Consider the following 16,431-nt stretch of genomic DNA (forward strand, 5'->3'; position numbering starts at 1 on the left):
AAATTCTTTATTTATTTCCCTCATCCAAACATAGTGTACGATTTTTGTTGTGTTTTTAGAATTTTTAAAATATTTTTTATTTAAGTAACAAAAAATTCTTTTCAAACAAACTGTTATAAGATAATATTTATCTACGAGATTTTAAAAATTTTGTGATAGTAATTACATTTTGAATTAATTGGTGAATTAAATATAATGAAAAATCATAATTTTTTATTAGAAATGAATTAAAGAATGTTTGATATGCTTGATTTAAAAATTAAGACCTCTACATCAAAACGTCCCTGATGAGTGATGGGTTTGGATTACTTAGGCTTCTACATCTATATTTATGAATAAGGTATATAACATTATGTTATTGTGGTGTTACTTCAAGTTTTAACTATTTTCAACTTTTTATAATTTTATTATTAATTAGCCATTCGGTTTAGAGAGAAACTTGCCTACAAACGAAATGTATTATAACAGCGCTCAAACTTCAAAAACAACCACACACGTATAAGTGTCATTTCATCCTTTGAACTTCTACTCATGTCACGTGTATTCTACTAAATTTAATTGCTTTTTAGTTGACAAACTAAAATTTCAAATATACTAACAGAGAAAGAAAAACCAAAGAAATTAGTGGTTAACTTTCCACAAAGATACCACAAAAGTAGCACATAGACTACACCGAAAGGCGTCAAGGTACTTGTCACAAATTCCCTAATCCACTTTGTGTCACGGACTAACAGAGTTACGACAATTTGTTCGCATATACAGCAATATTTGAGTGCACAACAAGAAAGCTGGCGGGGGGTAAAGGCAGCACTTGCTTAACCTCAAGATACACCACAACATTCCCACGGTATAAATGTTTATTTGTCTTCTCATTTCATCCTTCGAACTTCTACTCATGTCACGTGTATCAAATTTTAATTGCTTTTTAGTTGACAAACTAAAATTTCAAATGTACTAACAGAGAGAAAAACCAAAGAAATTAATGTACTTTCCATAAAGATACCACAAAACCAGCACATAGACTACACCGAAAGGCGTCAAGGTACTTTGACAAATTCCCTAATCCACTTTGTGTCACGGGCTAACAGAGTTACGACAATTTGTTCGTATAAACAGCAATATTTGAGTGCACAACAAGAAAGCTGGCGCGGGGGGCGGGGGGCGGTAAAGGCAGCACTTGAATGAGATGAAACATTGAAAGGTGAATGAATATTAATGGCGGTCGCTGTCGCTCTCATGCTCCATTTCTTCGGCATCCTCAAAGCGCTGATCGTTTATCTGAAGCTGCAAAGAAGATGAAAACGTGAACAATACATATATGCCAACTCTACAGCAAGCATTAAGTGGATATTCACAGGCTTACCTCAAGCACAGTACGAGCTAGGTCATGATCCCCGTTAGATTGACCAATTGGGTTTGAAAGATTTTGAGGAACAGGCCACTCAGAATCGTCCCCTGAAAATACCACCACGTTCAAAACAAAGACGTCATACATAATAGAAAATTTCATATTTTTACATATATTGACACGACCTGATATAAATGTTCGATGGTGCATCACATACCGACTGCCTCGTCTTCCAACTGATCAGCACTAAAAATCCAATTATGCTCTTCTTCCCCTTCTAAAGAAAGGCAGATCAAAAGTATAATATTAGGGCACGACTCATGAATCAAAAATAACAAATCTCAATCCCAAAACAAAAAAGTAAAAGAACAATAACCGGGGTATTAAGAAATCGTACTAACCTTCAATTGGTTCAGGATTAAGCTCAGCACACTCGCAAAATACCTCAAACAGAGAATCCACTGCAACACAATAACAAGCTAGTTACTCTTCACCAAAAAAATCCTAACAAGAAAATTCAACACAGTACAGAGGGAGAGAGAGGTACATTGGTTAGGATCTGAAGGAACAAGTCTCATTTCTGTGATCTTGGATAAATCTAAGACACCATTGGATTCTGAATCTGAACCGTCAGACTCATCCTCGTCATCCTCAGTTTCAATCTATAAAGTTAAAAACTCTAATCAGAGAAACGATGCACAAAAAAGCCAAAAACCTTGAAATTACATATTGAAGTTAACGATTAGTCTGGGACTTTGACAATATGATAAAGACACACAAACCATAAATACAAAAATAAGCAAGTGATTCTTGTGTACAACAGATATATACTAAAAGGTGCCACTACTATATTCGAGAAGAAGATTATGACAAGATACAGTTCCAAACACAAATAAATATCTCATTCTCCTGCAATAACTATTGTTCTTAAAGTTTAGGAACATAATTCTAAACTCACGAAAACAAAAACTTAAGTTTCACCCCACACAATAAAACAGTTTCGACGAAGCACATGCCAGACAAGATAGTAACCCCAAATTGCTGCGGGAGTGCAATGATGAAGAAAGCATATACCTGAGTGTAAATGCAAGGAGAGGTGTAGGCCTCCGGATCTCTGGATACAGCGTGCAGTGATATGGACAAGAAGTCCACAGCATAACCCTTCGCCCTATCAACGTCACTCAACCAAACCACTTGCCTGCAAGACCAAAATCAAAGCTAACTATTCGATTGGATTCTAATTTTGTAAGGGATAAAAAAGATTACACATCCCCTTAAATTCACCTAGACATAAATAAACAAAATCACGAGAGGACATGGCGTACTTGGTGGAGATGTAGAGGGTGCCAGGGGACTCAGGGGGTCGATTACCGAGGACAATAGAAACACCAGGCTGAACGTGCATCAGCTCCTCACCGTTCGCCGCATCCAGTACCGGTTCATAAACACCGTTTCTTTCAACTCTTGCAGTGAATTCTTTAAGCCCTACCACCATTTTGCTCGCTGACTCGGGTCTTTTCCTTTTCTTTTTTCAAAACAAAAATTGATGTTTATAGACAGCCCACGGTCACAAAATTGCTCAAATAAACTGTCATACAGATACATATATATACAAACACTCACTTAAACAAACTAATTTGCAACCTACATGAGCATTTGAAGTTAACCAATTAAATGTGAGACCAACCCAGGTAAAAAGGAGCAATTTAATTCTTATATTTCCAACAATTTTCTCAGAAAAACAAACCCCAACGGTTAAAATTTGCGAAAACAATCTGAACGATGAACGGGATGAAACGAACGAACAGCAATACAAACCGATTTACTTAAAAGAAAAAGAAGATAAATTAAGCAGAAAAATATAGAGGCAGATGCAATTCAATAAAAAAAAAGGGTGAGCAGGATTTGGTACCTGGGTTCTTCTTCTTTCTCTTCTATCTGCTACAAAACGTGCAAGCACTGGGGAAGAGAAGCGACACTGACTTCGCCTTCTTCGGTTTTCTAGGGTTTTACTAGTTGTTTGTTTATTTTCCTTCAGTGGTTTAAACCGCCATTTTTTAAGCCGTGTGGACTTCTGGGTTCAAGTTGGGGTGTTGGACCGTTGAAACCGGCTCGGGGTACTACTTATCTCAGCCCAAACTATTTTTTTGTTTTTTTTTTTTTAAATAATGACGGTCTTTTTTTAAAAAAAGTTAATTATATTTTACTTTGAACTAATCTGACTTAGCACAAGTAAATACGAACTCACTCAGCATAAGTAAATCCGAACTCGAATGCATAGGAGACCACATCCACTCTAGCTATGTGGTCCGACTTCACGTAGCACCACAAAAACTAATTGCTGTTTTATGTCACGACATTTAAAAATTCACATAAAATTCGAGACGGAGATAAGCAAATTGGAAAAAATTTGCCATGTAATTGGTTTTATATTCCGCGGGTGTTGGAACAGGTATACCTAAGAATCTCTGAATTAAGTTAGGTTCATTCAACAAGTGCACGGATCCGGCGTGAACTAAACCGTCTACGATACCTACAATGCCCTAAGCAAGTAGGCATTGTGGCTAGACCTGTAAACGAGTCAGTCGTATTGAGTTTGGATCGGTTTGAACCCGACCCGTTAAGTTAACTGGTAATCCAAACCCAACCCGTTAAGATAACGGATCACTCAAATCCAACCTGTTAAGCTAATGATTTTCGACATTAGCCAACTTACAAATGCAAGCACGATAAATTGCAATGCTAAATATAACTCCCGAAAACATCAATCTCAATAAAACATGCAATGCCGAAACATAAGGCCCTAGGATTGTCTTTCCTTACATGTATGAATACCAAAATTTTCAATAGCTAAAGGGTCTACAAGTTCGAAACATGGAGACACAATACCACCATCTTCCCCTTCTGCTTTCCGAAGTATACCTCATCAACCCAAGCTAATCGCACAGCGGTAGCAAGTTGCAAAACCAACCTAAGCAACAAGAGTGCTGGCAGTGGTTGACTCGCTGTAAAACAAAAGAGAATTCGTAAATTGTTGTATAGAAACAGAAAACAAATCTGCAGACAATAAACTCCAAACGTCGGGTGGCAGATATGCAAAGAAGAGACAATATGTATTGGGTACTACGATTATGTATCCGTTCTTGCAAAGATAGGGAATGATAAAATTATTCTTGTGATGCTAAGAAATATCAAATACATGTTAAACATTAGGATAAAATCTTTCGAAGCGAGGGGGCTTCAATGCATGTTATGACTAGATATAACTCTCGCAGTTGATAAGAAAAGAGCCCTGTTTGTCCAACACTACAAGGCCTAGAAATCCGGAGTTCTAACAAGCCGTTAGGAATGATACCCACATACTAGAATGAATCATAGAAATTTATATGTTGGAAACAGAGTAGGAATGCTTACTATTTCCAGACGGGTGGAAGCTTCTTAGTTTTCTTGTAGTAACGAGAAAGCCTGTGGATCCTGCTCTCCACCAAAATCAACCGAAACTTGGAATCCTTGTCCTTCCTATTCCTCTCCAAATGCTTTCTAATTGAAACTGCCTTCTTGATAAGATGGTACAGATCCTCAGGAATTTCAGGGGCGAGACCTAACCAACAGCAAACAATATTACGTATCATCTACATAAGTAGGCTATTATTTCGTCAGTGCGAAGCAAACTGAAAGACACAATACCACAGGCCTGTTTGATAATCATAAAGAACTCCTAATCTTCTTCATATTTTCACAGAGCACAAAAAAATGGAAGAGAAAACCTCGTCACATCGAACTAGCCTAATCGTAAAACCAAAATTGGGTTTGAATCACATGTTCAAAATCTACAAAAACATATTAAGCGATCAGTCAGTGCTTACTCGCTTCACCTAAGTAATTTGGCTAATTAGAATAATGGGTTTCAATCCCACAATTCCCACTACACATCCAAACATTTCTAATATAAATTCCCAAAGACACTAAACAGTGCAATACAATTCATACTGAAAATATTAAAATTACACCCAAAAAGAGGCATACCGTGAGCCTTGAGAACACGCAGGATCTTGCTTCCAGTAACGGTCTTAACCTGCGCAATGCCGTGAGAGTCACGGAGAATGACACCGATCTGAGATGGAGTCATACCCTTCTTTGCAAACTTGCAGATGTTCTCCTCCACCTTAATCATATATATAATCGCCTCAATTAGCATCGATAATTACATATACTTACATATTAATTTTGGGTTTTTGATTTACTTACATCTGGAACAGTGACCTTCAGCCAGCTCGGCGCACTCCTCTTGTACGGCAGCGCTGAGGCTGACATTCCCTTTCTGCAAAACCCCAAAACGAATCAGACATCGAATACTTCTATAGAAAGAGAGAGAGAGAGAGAGAGAGGAGGCGTACCCATGACTGTGCATGCGACCCATGGCGTCGGAGGCGGAGGTTGGGTATGTGCTTAGGTTCTCTGAGACGGCGCCAAATGCTTCCGCTGGTTTTTCAGTTCAGAGATGAGGTTTTTTCTTAAAGCTGTTTATATATGAAGGCCGGCTTGGACTTCGACCCGTTCCCCAATAGAAAAGGTCTCATGGGCTCTTTACCAAGCTTTGATAAGAAGGGCCTTAATTGGTCATCGGTTTGGTTTTGATCACACATTGGGCCAGGCCCAACAAAAGAAGACAACAACAAAATTAGTTGCTAGGGATCGCTTGGTGTCTAAGATTGCGAAACGATCGGAATTGAGTTCAAGTCAATTCTATAAAGTATCTCTCCCTTATAAATGAGACATTGGAGCTAAGACATGTCCAGTGTGTCCATTATGAAGCTAAGTTCACATTCTCTCTCTTAGTGTAGATAATCGTTTCTTAAAAAAAAAAAAAAAACCAAAAACGCGTAATCCCCCTCGACCATAGGATTCGACCTTCAGGGTCAACTCGAAGAGTTCTATAAGGCAGGCATAGAAGCTTGAGGGATTGTTAAGGAAGGTGACAAGGCTCAACGAAGGGCGTCATTTGGGAGGTTACCACATCGACACAAGGGAATTTAAGGCCGCTAATCCAATGTAATTAAAAAAACACGACTACCACATATGATGTTGGTTGTTGTCCAATTTAATAAGTTCAATCTCAATATTTATAAGTTCACTAAGCACCGATAAAAAACATTAGCTCAATTTAATTGAAATAGTCAAGTTCGGGTTGAACCCCACACAACAACCTTCCTTGCTTGGGCCATGTTTGTGCGGCAATAGAAAAGCTCGGCATCTTCTTAGCACCTAACATGGAGGCTGGAGAGCACCACTGGGGAAGGTGCACCAAATCAACAAAGCTAAGGGTATCGATACCCTGTTGGATAGAAAGAAGTCCAAAAAAGCAAATTTAAAGGCCAATTATGCTGATTAAAAAGCCGCCCATGAACGAAAACCACAACTTTTTGAAATTGTCATTCGGGTGACTCAAATTTCATGTTTTTTAAATTTGGGAAAAATCATGTCATATGCCATCATTTAGCTTGTCTTACATGATTACAGAGAGACCACTAGAACACAAGTTGTGCTCAAAACTCATTGTTTTTTGGGTCTCATTTTAAACAACTGGATCGTAAGTGATGAGTGGTGCAATTTGATTAGCGTAGAACTCATTGATTTTGTATATATAAACGCACCTAAAAGGAGACAGAGCAAGAAAATTAGAGAAATTTTTCAGTGTGCAAAAATGGTTCGGTACATCAAGTGTAATAATGCAATTGGTTGTAAATTTGAAGAAAAAAAATTATATTTAAAAATTGAGGCTTCAAACAAAAATGCAATGAAGTTTTCTAATTTTTTTTTTTTTTGAACAAATGATATTATTTACACCAAGAGAGAGGGGGTAGACTTAGTCTTATAATGGGCTAGCAATAATGTGGTTCAAATTCGCCTTTGACGAGAATCAAACATAAAACCTCATATTTACAAGTAAAGATGAATATTACTAAACCTCTCTTCTTTATTGAGAATGCAATTTATGAGAATTTAAAAAAAAAAAAAAAAAAAACTAAATATATATTTGTTCGCCTCGCCTCTGAGCCAGCTTTGCAAAGGATTTGATTTTCAATTTTTGTAAGTGTGGGGATAGGCATATGATATGCTAGGTGGCTGGGCCATTGGCATATAATGTACACCTTTATTCTCCATAGACATGTCGGATGTCCTAAGAAAAAGAGATGCTCTTCATTTCGACGTTGACCCTAATTTACTATAAATCTTCAAACGTCCCCGATTTCTTTGAACTAACGTCCGCACAAAAGAAATACTTGATTTGAAGAACAAACCCTAATCAAATGGATTTGGTATGCCTTTGAATCCAAGGTGCCGTATGGATGTGTTTTTTCGAGTGACTTACATATTGATTTAGCATGAATTTGTACAAACACAGAGAGTAAAACCATACACAGCTACTATACAATCACAAGGATTATGCTATCGGTACAGATTTCTTGTAAAGACCACAAACGAAACAAGTATAAACCATATTAAAGCCATCGTTGAACCAAGTTAAGGATATGGGAATGTGGTCACTGCATAACTAAGGGCTCGTTTGGAAGCGTTTTTCAAATGACTAGAATCGCTTTTGGAAAAAATATTTTTGAGTTCCAAAAACACTTTAAGCACCAATTATGTGTTTCTTGTATGAAGTAAATACTTCAAATGATTTTTCTGGTTTCAATTATATTTTTAACAAAGATTAGGACTCAAAAACATTTCATCAAAAACGGTTTTAACCATTTTAAGAACACTTCAAACGAGGCTAGAACTAAAGAGATTAAAATAAAAACGAATAAGGTGAGGAAAAAAGTGACTTCGTGCATGCATGCCATTAGAACTATCCGATCAAGTATTAAGAGATGCCTTGTCCCTCTGCAAAGGAACTTGGAAAAGTTTCATGCACGATAAGGATAGTATATGGAGACAGAGAATCAATATTCCAAAGCACATTTATAATTAACAAATACTTCCCAACCTTTACCATATGCATGCATTGTCAAGAAACCAACCTTTTCCACAGCCCCAGCACCACACCACTACTGCATGCACTACACCAAGATTGATACCTGAAAAGCAGCACTGTACAATTTTAATAAAATGCCGCGACAAACCTTCCTTTTTGGGCGAGTGTGTGTGCCATGACCAACCATAATATATATATAGGCTTTTTATTCAAAATTGTATTTGAGTGAGATTGTGATAACTTTTTACTTTGATATTTAAGATTTAAAATCGATAGAACTGATCTCTAAATTTGTCCACCATCAATTATTTTGATTTTTCTGTGACAAATCTTCGTTAAATAAGGATAAAATGATAAAAATACTCTTAATATTTGTCAAATCATTTTGGCCCATTATTTATTAAATTGAGAGTAATTATGTTATTTTGGTCCTTATTTAACATAGATTTTTCAATGAATGACCAAAATGATTGACGGTGGACAAACTCAACGACCACTTCTATCGATTTCAAACCTGAGGGACCAAAGTGAGGAATTAAATCAATCTCAGAGACCATTTTAGCTAAAAAGCCATGTGTGTGTATATATATATATATATGTAGAAATGCTAAAGGGACTCTTTCAGAAATAGAACTCTCTATGAACTCTTTGTCACCTCACAGTTTAACGTCACTTCTTGTATCAACGTTATAAAATATTGTGTAAAAAAAATGAGGTGACAACGCTTCTACGAAGAGTCCTATTTTTTCGATCCTCTTAACATTACTTTTATGTTAAATAAGGGCTTTCCGTGTAGATCTAGATATTCAAATCTCAAGTATCGAAGGTCTGGAACTCTGTGTCTGAAAAGTCCATGTTAGATTATGTAGGGGTTTTCAAAATATTGGTTACAAGGTAGCTTGTAGTCCTGTGTTCACCAACACCAATTGATCGGTTGCTTTCAACAAATTACAAGCAAAAGACAACAACATCTTGTACATACCAACCAACCCATTGTCCCTAAATCAATGCGGTTTCTATATTGTATGTCATTACAATCTAGAAAGACATAGAAATATTGTCTTGTTTAAGTATCCCGCTTATGATGTGATCAAACGATGAGCTAAATACAATCACAATGTACATATAACATTTTTCCCCCAACAAATAAGGCTGGATTTTATCATTAAACAATTCTTTCCTTCTTGTTTGGTGTAGCTTAGCTTTTTCACCGTTTAAAAAATCAATTTTTTTCATAGCAAAAGCATTTCATGCCTGCGTTTTTCCAGAACAAAAGCATTCTATGGGTTTTCCAAGCCAAGTTTGGGTCTTAATAGAAGTGCTTTTCGAATACTTTGGCAGAAGTTGAAAGACAACTTTTTAACTAAAGGGAACCAAATAAATCCCATTTGACTTGGTTTTTAAACATATGAATCCTCTCCCATGAAACTTTCAAATTTTGGAAATGCATGTGATCGTTATATATTCCGATCAGAAAATGATCCTTCCACTTCCACAATACTGCATGGCTGGCGGCAATCTCCCTCTAGAATAGGGAGAGGAAACGCCCCATTATCAATCAATGAATAGCAAATGACAACCTTTTGGGGACCAATGCATCATATATTATTGTAGTTGGACCATCCTATTATCTCTATGCCTCACAAAATCGATCATTCTCATCTCACAAAATCGATCAACCACAACAACAAAACGTATCTCACTAAATGGGTCGGCTGTATAAATCTTAAATCGTTATTGCGTTCGGTTTCGCGCCAAGTCTTATGTTTTTCATATGAGTATAGAAAAAGTTGTAATAAAACATGCAATATGGAATGCCACTATCGCTACTTATTGTTTACAAGTAAAATGATGGCTCTTTCCATGGAATGGAGACTTTCAAGCAAATGGGAAAGCAATTTACGGTGTCCTAGAGTAGTTACTTGCCTTAACTTTCTCATACTAATGTCACATGATCGGTTTGGAAACCCCAAACTTTCCTATCAAGTTATGAGTAAATCATTATCATTTACGAATGAGTAAAACAATATCCTTAAAATTTGAACTTTTGAATTATGAACATCGGGTTAAAATCGTAAGGAGAATCCTAGCGATATTCTCATTTGGACATTCTCTGTTGTCTTTCTCATCTTATAATGCTCAATAATAATTTGAATCACCTATTTTCTAAGTCATTTATGACTTAGAAAATAGGTGGTTCAAATCATATTTACAAAAACTTTACTACACTTAAAATCATTCAATTATTTAAAAGTTATCTAATTAGACAGACAGATCATAATTTTCACTTAAACACTAAACTTTCGACAACTTCAATTAAAAAATTAAACTTTCAATTGACGATTTATGTGATTTTCTGCAAAGTGAATCTTTAAAATGTGAACAATAAATTGGACAGTTCTGTCAAGCAACGTTGCAAAATACTAAAAAAGCCCGAATGAGAAAGTTACTAATAGCCCGTATATCGTAAATGCGTTAAACAATTCAAATCAAGGGGAAACTAATAAGAAAATAACAAAGGGGAATAAAAATTATTTTAGCTAAGACAAGAACTAATGGACATTGGACTGAAGGCAAGGCAGCAGTGTGGTGTCAGAATTTCTGGCATGACAGGCGCAACCAACCGAAAGATTTTTCAATGTAATCGTCACATGAGATAGTACACTATATGTCTTTATATAAATAATAAGTTATGTGTGTTAAAAGGTTAATAACTTCAAAATTAAAAATTTTCATTACTTACATAAAAACACTTGATATACCATCCGTATTCTCATCACAACTAAAAATTTTTCAAACCATAGAGAGAAGACAATCTCACCAAACAATAAATAAGCAACCTATCCCACTTTCCCAAACGATCAAATCCCAGTCAATATGTTATTTGAATTTTGTTTTTTTTTTAATATTGTTGTTTAATGATATTTTATTTTACTTGTAAATGAAAGATTTTAAATTTGATTCTCTTTAATGATGAAGTTAAACTATATTAATATAGAAAAACCTATTGCTCATTATAAAATTTAGCTTACTATATGACTTATTAATGTAAATAGTGTCGTTAGTTTAAAAAGAAAATATGTTATTTGAATTTTGATTCGGACACAGTTCGATCCATTGAGCACGGGACACGTGGGGATTTAGGGGTTGTTTGTTAAGTTTGGACCAATCAGATGATGAACATGTATGGGTTTACTGTGTGGTTTGATGCATGTGATTCGTACGTTTTGAATTCGAACTGCGTACTTGTGCGGGAGTATCTCCGTGACAGAGTCTTAACCGATCAATCCTGCCGTAGCTCACCACATGTGGGAGACCACGTGGCGGACGTAAGGCTGCGAAACGTAGACCCCACTTATATAGTATTTTCCTTAAATTTGAACAATTATTTTACCTCTTTTTTTTTTCCTTGATTAACCTACTTTATAATATATATATATATATAATTTTATTTTTTTCAAATTTGAACAACTAATTTTTCTTTCAATTACAATATCATTTGTCGTATGCCACTAAGTACTTGATTTTGTGGTATTTCTCTTTACATTTAAATGAAAGGTCTAAGAAAATGGTGTATTCTATTGGGAAATTGAGAGATTTTAATTGATTTATAAATCTATGAATTTTTATGAAATTTAATTGATTTGTAGAGATTTCAGGGAGTGTATTCAATTGAGATTTTGAGAGATTTTAATTTTTTTAATGAATCTAGGGGTACTCAATTAGAATTTTAAGCGATTATCTGAAATTCAATGTGTATTCAATCAAAATTTTAAGATAGTTTATTAAAATCCTTAGAAATCTGTATGTATTCAATTATGATTTCAAAAAAGTTTATAACATTCCAGGTATATTCAATTAGAATTTGATTTTAAAGAATTTCAAAAAGTTAAGGAATTATAGGGAATTGAAGAGATTTTTTATTGTATTTTAAGCATCCACAAATCTCCTATCTTCCCATGAGATTTCGAGGGAATTGAATAAAAAATTTATATGGAATTTCTACAAATCAATCAAACTCCATAAAAATCTTTTTAATTCGCAATTGAATACACCCCTTGCATGTAAAATTTTGATTCAATTATCTCGAAATCTCATGAGTAGATAGGAGATACGTGGATATTTAAAATACACTACAAAATCTCTCAAATCCCCTCTAATTCCTCAGTTTTTGAAATTATTTAAAATCAAATTCTAATTGAATACACTTGAAATGTTATAAACTTCTTTAAAAACCTAATTGAATACACCCAGATTTTTAAGGATTTTAATAAACTATCTTAAAATCCTGATTGAATTTTAGAGAATCACTTAAAATCCTGATTGAATACCCCTAGATCATTAAGGATTTCTAAGGATTTTAATAAACTATCTTACAATCCTGATTAAATACATATTGAATGTCAGATGATCATTTAAAATCCTGATTCAATATCTCTAGATTCATTAAAAGAATTAAAATCCCTCAAAATCCTAATTGAATACATCTCCTATCACAAAAGAAGAATTTAAATGATATTATTATTAACTTATTATGAAACTAAGTTTAATTTTTTAAATATAAATAATATCGTTTATTAAAAATAAAAAATAAATAAAAATGACATTTGTGGTATGTGCTCGTAATTATGGAGTTATACTTGAGCACAGTTTACCGGTCACACTTCCCACGAGCTTTGAACTGAACTTAGTAGTGCTACCATGTAACTGCACCCACACTTGCTCCTTTACTGCCGCAATCAACACTCAACTAATCTAACGGCCCACACTCAGTCATTCTCTCTTCTATATTCCTCTGTTTCTGAACCCACTTTCACTCCTCACAGCATTTAGCACACTCCCTCTGAAGAAAGTTAGGCACACCCTCTGTGACTCGTTTCTTCTCACAGATGGTCACCACTTTCTCTTTGCTCTAGAGAGAGAAAGTCAGAGAGAGAGAGAGAGAGAGAGAACTTGCTTCTTTAAACAGAGAAGGAAACTACCATTTTCAATCCAAGCCAAGACATGGGTTTTGCAGTTCTTCTCTTCTCCTTCCTGATTTTCTTCACAAACCCGTTATGGGTTTGTGGAAACGCAGAGCTAAAAGCACTTTTGGACATGAAAGCGCTTTTGGACCCGCAAGGCTTGTACCTTTCTTCTTGGACAGTCAATGGCGACCCCTGCGACGGGTCCTTTGAGGGAATAGGGTGCAATAAGGCGGGTCAAGTCGCCAACATTTCGCTGCAGGGAAAGAGGCTCTCTGGGAAGCTCTCTCCCGCCATTGCACAGCTCAAGCATCTGACGGGGATTTACATGCATTACAACTCTCTTCAAGGAGAGATTCCAAGGGAGATTGCTAACTTGACGGAGCTGACTGACTTGTATTTGAATGTGAATAATCTCTCTGGAGTTATTCCTCCCGAGATCGGAAGCATGAGCAGCTTGCAAGGTTAGCTGAATTTTTTATGAAAGACTTTGGTTTTTATTATTTCGTTCAAGTTAATCTGAATGATTTAGGGCTAGTTTTGCACTGCTTATGTAAGAATCACTTTTAGCAGAAGTACTTTTATTATAAATATGTGGAAATTTTTAGAGAATTGTTATTGGCACTCCAAAAATCTCATTCTTCCCTCCAACCTTTCTATATTTGAAATTTGAAAAGAAAAATACACTTATAATGAGTGTAGAATAAGATTTTTGAAGTGTCAATAACATTTCCCAATTTTTATTGAAAATAAACACTAGGAATATCATTCATGAAAACCTCTTGGATTGGAAGTGCTTCCTGGAAAAGCACTTGGAAGTACTTCGTGAAGCTTGTCCAAAAAGCGCTTGTACAACCCAGTTTCTGTCAAACGTCATCGTAAGCACTTACTATATGTTGGCTGTTTTAAGTGCTTGCTGTTTCCCAAATGACTTTTTAGTAAAGTATCAAACTTGTTAAATTTCCTCATTTGTATTGTACCAATTAATGTTCTGCTTAACTGGGCTTTGCGTTTTGCTTTTCAGTTTTGCAACTTTGCTATAATCAGCTCACCGGAAGCATTCCCACGCAGCTGGGATCTCTGAAAAACGTGAGCGTTCTTGCTCTGCAATCTAATCAATTAACCGGCGCAATACCGGCTAGTTTGGGGGACCTAGAAATGTTGATGAGACTGGATTTGAGTGTCAATCATCTTTTCGGTTCTATTCCCACAAAACTTGCTGATGCGCCCGTGCTTGAAGTTCTAGACGTTCGGAATAATACCCTATCCGGCAATGTACCTCTTGGTAAGAACAGTCTAACATCTCAAATTCGATCTTTAGAATAAGAAAAATGTTGAAAATACTAAAACCCTTGATCAATTTCAGCCTTGAAGAGACTTAATGAAGGATTCTCTTATGAAAACAATCTGGGATTATGTGGAGCTGGATTCATGTCCTTAACCGCCTGCACTACTTCCGGTCATCTCAACACGAGTCGACCTGAGCCCTTTAGAGCCGGTGTGCCAACAAGAGACATCCCGGAGACTGCACATGTGCCTTTGCCCTGCAACCAAACTCGTTGCTCGAATTTGTCAAAATCCCATCAAGCCTCTGTTGCTGTAGTTGTTGGTCTCATTGTAGTAACTATTGCATTGTCAGGTGTGGGGTTTCTATTCTTTGCCCAACACCGGCGCAGGAAACAGAAGCTTGGTAACTCATTTGATACAGCTGATGGCCGTCTTAGTACTGACGAGGCCAAGGGCAATGGAGTTTACAGGAAGAATGGATCTCCTCTCATCAGCCTTGAGTATGCCAACGGCTGGGATCCTTTAGCTGATGGGAGGAATTTAAGCGCGTTTCCACAAGAAGTGTTCCAAAGCTTTAGATTCAATTTGGAAGAGGTGGAGACGGCTACTCAGTATTTCTCAGAGGTGAATTTATTGGGTAAGAGTAACTTCTCTGCAACATATAAAGGAATACTACGAGATGGGTCTGTTGTTTCTATTAAGAGCATTGGCAAATCATGCTGCAAGACGGAGGAATCTGAGTTCTTGAAGGGATTGAACATGTTAACCTCGTTGAGGCATGAAAATTTGGTGAGCTTGAGAGGGTTCTGTTGCTCAAAGGGCCGCGGAGAATGCTTCCTCATTTATGATTTCGTTCCTAATGGAAATTTGCTGCAGTATCTTGATGTCAAGGACGGCGACAGCCATATTCTTGAATGGACTACTAGGGTTTCTATTGTGAAGGGCATTGCTAAAGGTCAGTATATGTTGCGGTTTTTAGCTTATGCTACTAAAATTCCAAAAATGTTATCGTTACAGTCAGTTTCTGAATTATCTATACTGAGTTTTGTTCTTTTAATCAGGTCTGTCTTATTTACATGGATACAAGCCAAACAAACCTGCCCTTGTTCACCAAAACATCTCAGCTGAAAAGGTGCAGATCGACCAGCGATACAGCCCCTTGCTCTCAGATCCTGGCCTGCACAAACTTCTCACCAATGATGTTGTTTTCTCTGCGCTCAAGGCCAGTGCTGCCATGGGATACCTAGCTCCCGAGTACACCACCACAGGACGGTTCACAGAGAAAAGTGACGTCTATGCATTTGGGGTGCTTGTTCTCCAAATTCTATCAGGGAAGCGGAAAGTCACCAGCTCAATGCGCCTTGGTGCTGAGTCGGGCAGATTCCAAGATTTCATTGACCAAAACCTCAATGGCATGTTCTTTGAGTACGAAGCGTCCAAGCTTGCAAAGACTGCTCTGCTCTGCACCCACGAGTCTCCAATTGAGAGACCCTCCATGGAAGAAGTTGTTCAGGAGTTGAGTAATTGTAGCAGTTGTGTCTGATTCCTGGGTGCTGTCTTTTTTGTTCAACCATTGCCTCAGTAGTATTCAGACTGGTAATGGTTAGCTAAAAACTAACTGCTAACTTAGGATGTAATTCTAAGATTTTTATGTTGTAATATTCTGTGACTTTTTCTTGAGGACCAAGCTTTGTTGTGAAGTTGAACCATTGTTTAATGCAGCATTCTATTAGCCTTTAGTATTTTTTATATTTTGACAAAGCAAAGTTCTAATCTAATCTAATTTACCAGAAGGGAATTTGAACTTGGTTGTACCGGGGGATCGGCACACTATCCTTACCAACTAGCTGAAC

The 16,431-nt window shown here is 36.5% G+C and overlaps 3 protein-coding genes across 4 annotated transcripts; 1 reads left to right on the forward strand and 2 right to left on the reverse strand.

The window, feature by feature from the left end:
- Positions 1-862: 862 nt before the first annotated feature.
- LOC137735139 (chloride conductance regulatory protein ICln-like) lies at positions 863-3,402 on the reverse strand. 2 transcript variants are annotated; one of them, XM_068474526.1, is made up of 8 exons: positions 3,261-3,402; positions 2,674-2,868; positions 2,423-2,546; positions 1,896-2,010; positions 1,750-1,809; positions 1,566-1,625; positions 1,364-1,455; positions 863-1,284 (listed from the first exon to the last, which is right to left on the reverse strand). In XM_068474526.1, the coding sequence occupies exons 2-8, from the start codon at positions 2,841-2,843 to the stop codon at positions 1,213-1,215; spliced, it is 693 nt and encodes a 230-aa protein (XP_068330627.1). In that variant the 5' UTR covers positions 2,844-2,868; positions 3,261-3,402; the 3' UTR covers positions 863-1,212. The 2 variants fall into 2 exon arrangements, with proteins under 2 accessions (XP_068330627.1, XP_068330626.1); XM_068474525.1 differs by having other exon boundaries at positions 864-1,284; positions 2,674-2,873.
- A 658-nt stretch (positions 3,403-4,060) lies between these two features.
- LOC137734161 (small ribosomal subunit protein uS15-like) lies at positions 4,061-5,862 on the reverse strand. Its single transcript, XM_068473471.1, has 5 exons — positions 5,746-5,862; positions 5,597-5,669; positions 5,375-5,513; positions 4,763-4,949; positions 4,061-4,353 (listed from the first exon to the last, which is right to left on the reverse strand). Exons 1-5 carry the CDS (start codon positions 5,766-5,768, stop codon positions 4,320-4,322), a joined length of 456 nt encoding a protein of 151 aa, XP_068329572.1. The 5' UTR covers positions 5,769-5,862; the 3' UTR covers positions 4,061-4,319.
- A 7,363-nt stretch (positions 5,863-13,225) lies between these two features.
- LOC137735578 (LRR receptor kinase SERK2) lies at positions 13,226-16,302 on the forward strand. The gene is made up of 4 exons (XM_068475009.1): positions 13,226-13,755; positions 14,316-14,576; positions 14,658-15,533; positions 15,640-16,302. The coding sequence occupies exons 1-4, from the start codon at positions 13,332-13,334 to the stop codon at positions 16,119-16,121; spliced, it is 2,043 nt and encodes a 680-aa protein (XP_068331110.1). The 5' UTR covers positions 13,226-13,331; the 3' UTR covers positions 16,122-16,302.
- The last annotated feature ends 129 nt before the right edge of the window (positions 16,303-16,431 follow it).

This window comes from Pyrus communis, chromosome 5, assembly GCF_963583255.1.
Source record: "Pyrus communis chromosome 5, drPyrComm1.1, whole genome shotgun sequence".
NCBI lineage: Eukaryota > Viridiplantae > Streptophyta > Magnoliopsida > Rosales > Rosaceae > Pyrus > Pyrus communis.

Coding starts and splice junctions, on each gene's coding strand:
- LOC137735139 (XM_068474526.1), bottom strand. CDS start 2,843: ATGGTGGTAGGGCTTAAAGAATTCACTGCAAGAGTTGAAAGAAACGGT. Junction 2,011..2,422: donor CTCCTTGCATTTACACTCAG/GTATATGCTTTC, acceptor TTAACTTTATAG/ATTGAAACTGAGGATGACGA. Junction 1,285..1,363: donor TAGCTCGTACTGTGCTTGAG/GTAAGCCTGTGA, acceptor TCTTCTTTGCAG/CTTCAGATAAACGATCAGCG.
- LOC137734161 (XM_068473471.1), bottom strand. CDS start 5,768: ATGGGTCGCATGCACAGTCATGG. Junction 5,670..5,745: donor GGTCGCATGCACAGTCATGG/GTACGCCTCCTC, acceptor GGGGTTTTGCAG/AAAGGGAATGTCAGCCTCAG. Junction 4,354..4,762: donor CTTCCACCCGTCTGGAAATA/GTAAGCATTCCT, acceptor TTTGTTTTACAG/CGAGTCAACCACTGCCAGCA.
- LOC137735578 (XM_068475009.1), top strand. CDS start 13,332: ATGGGTTTTGCAGTTCTTCTCTTCTCCTTCCTGATTTTCTTCACAAAC. Junction 13,756..14,315: donor AAGCATGAGCAGCTTGCAAG/GTTAGCTGAATT, acceptor TTTGCTTTTCAG/TTTTGCAACTTTGCTATAAT. Junction 14,577..14,657: donor ATCCGGCAATGTACCTCTTG/GTAAGAACAGTC, acceptor GATCAATTTCAG/CCTTGAAGAGACTTAATGAA.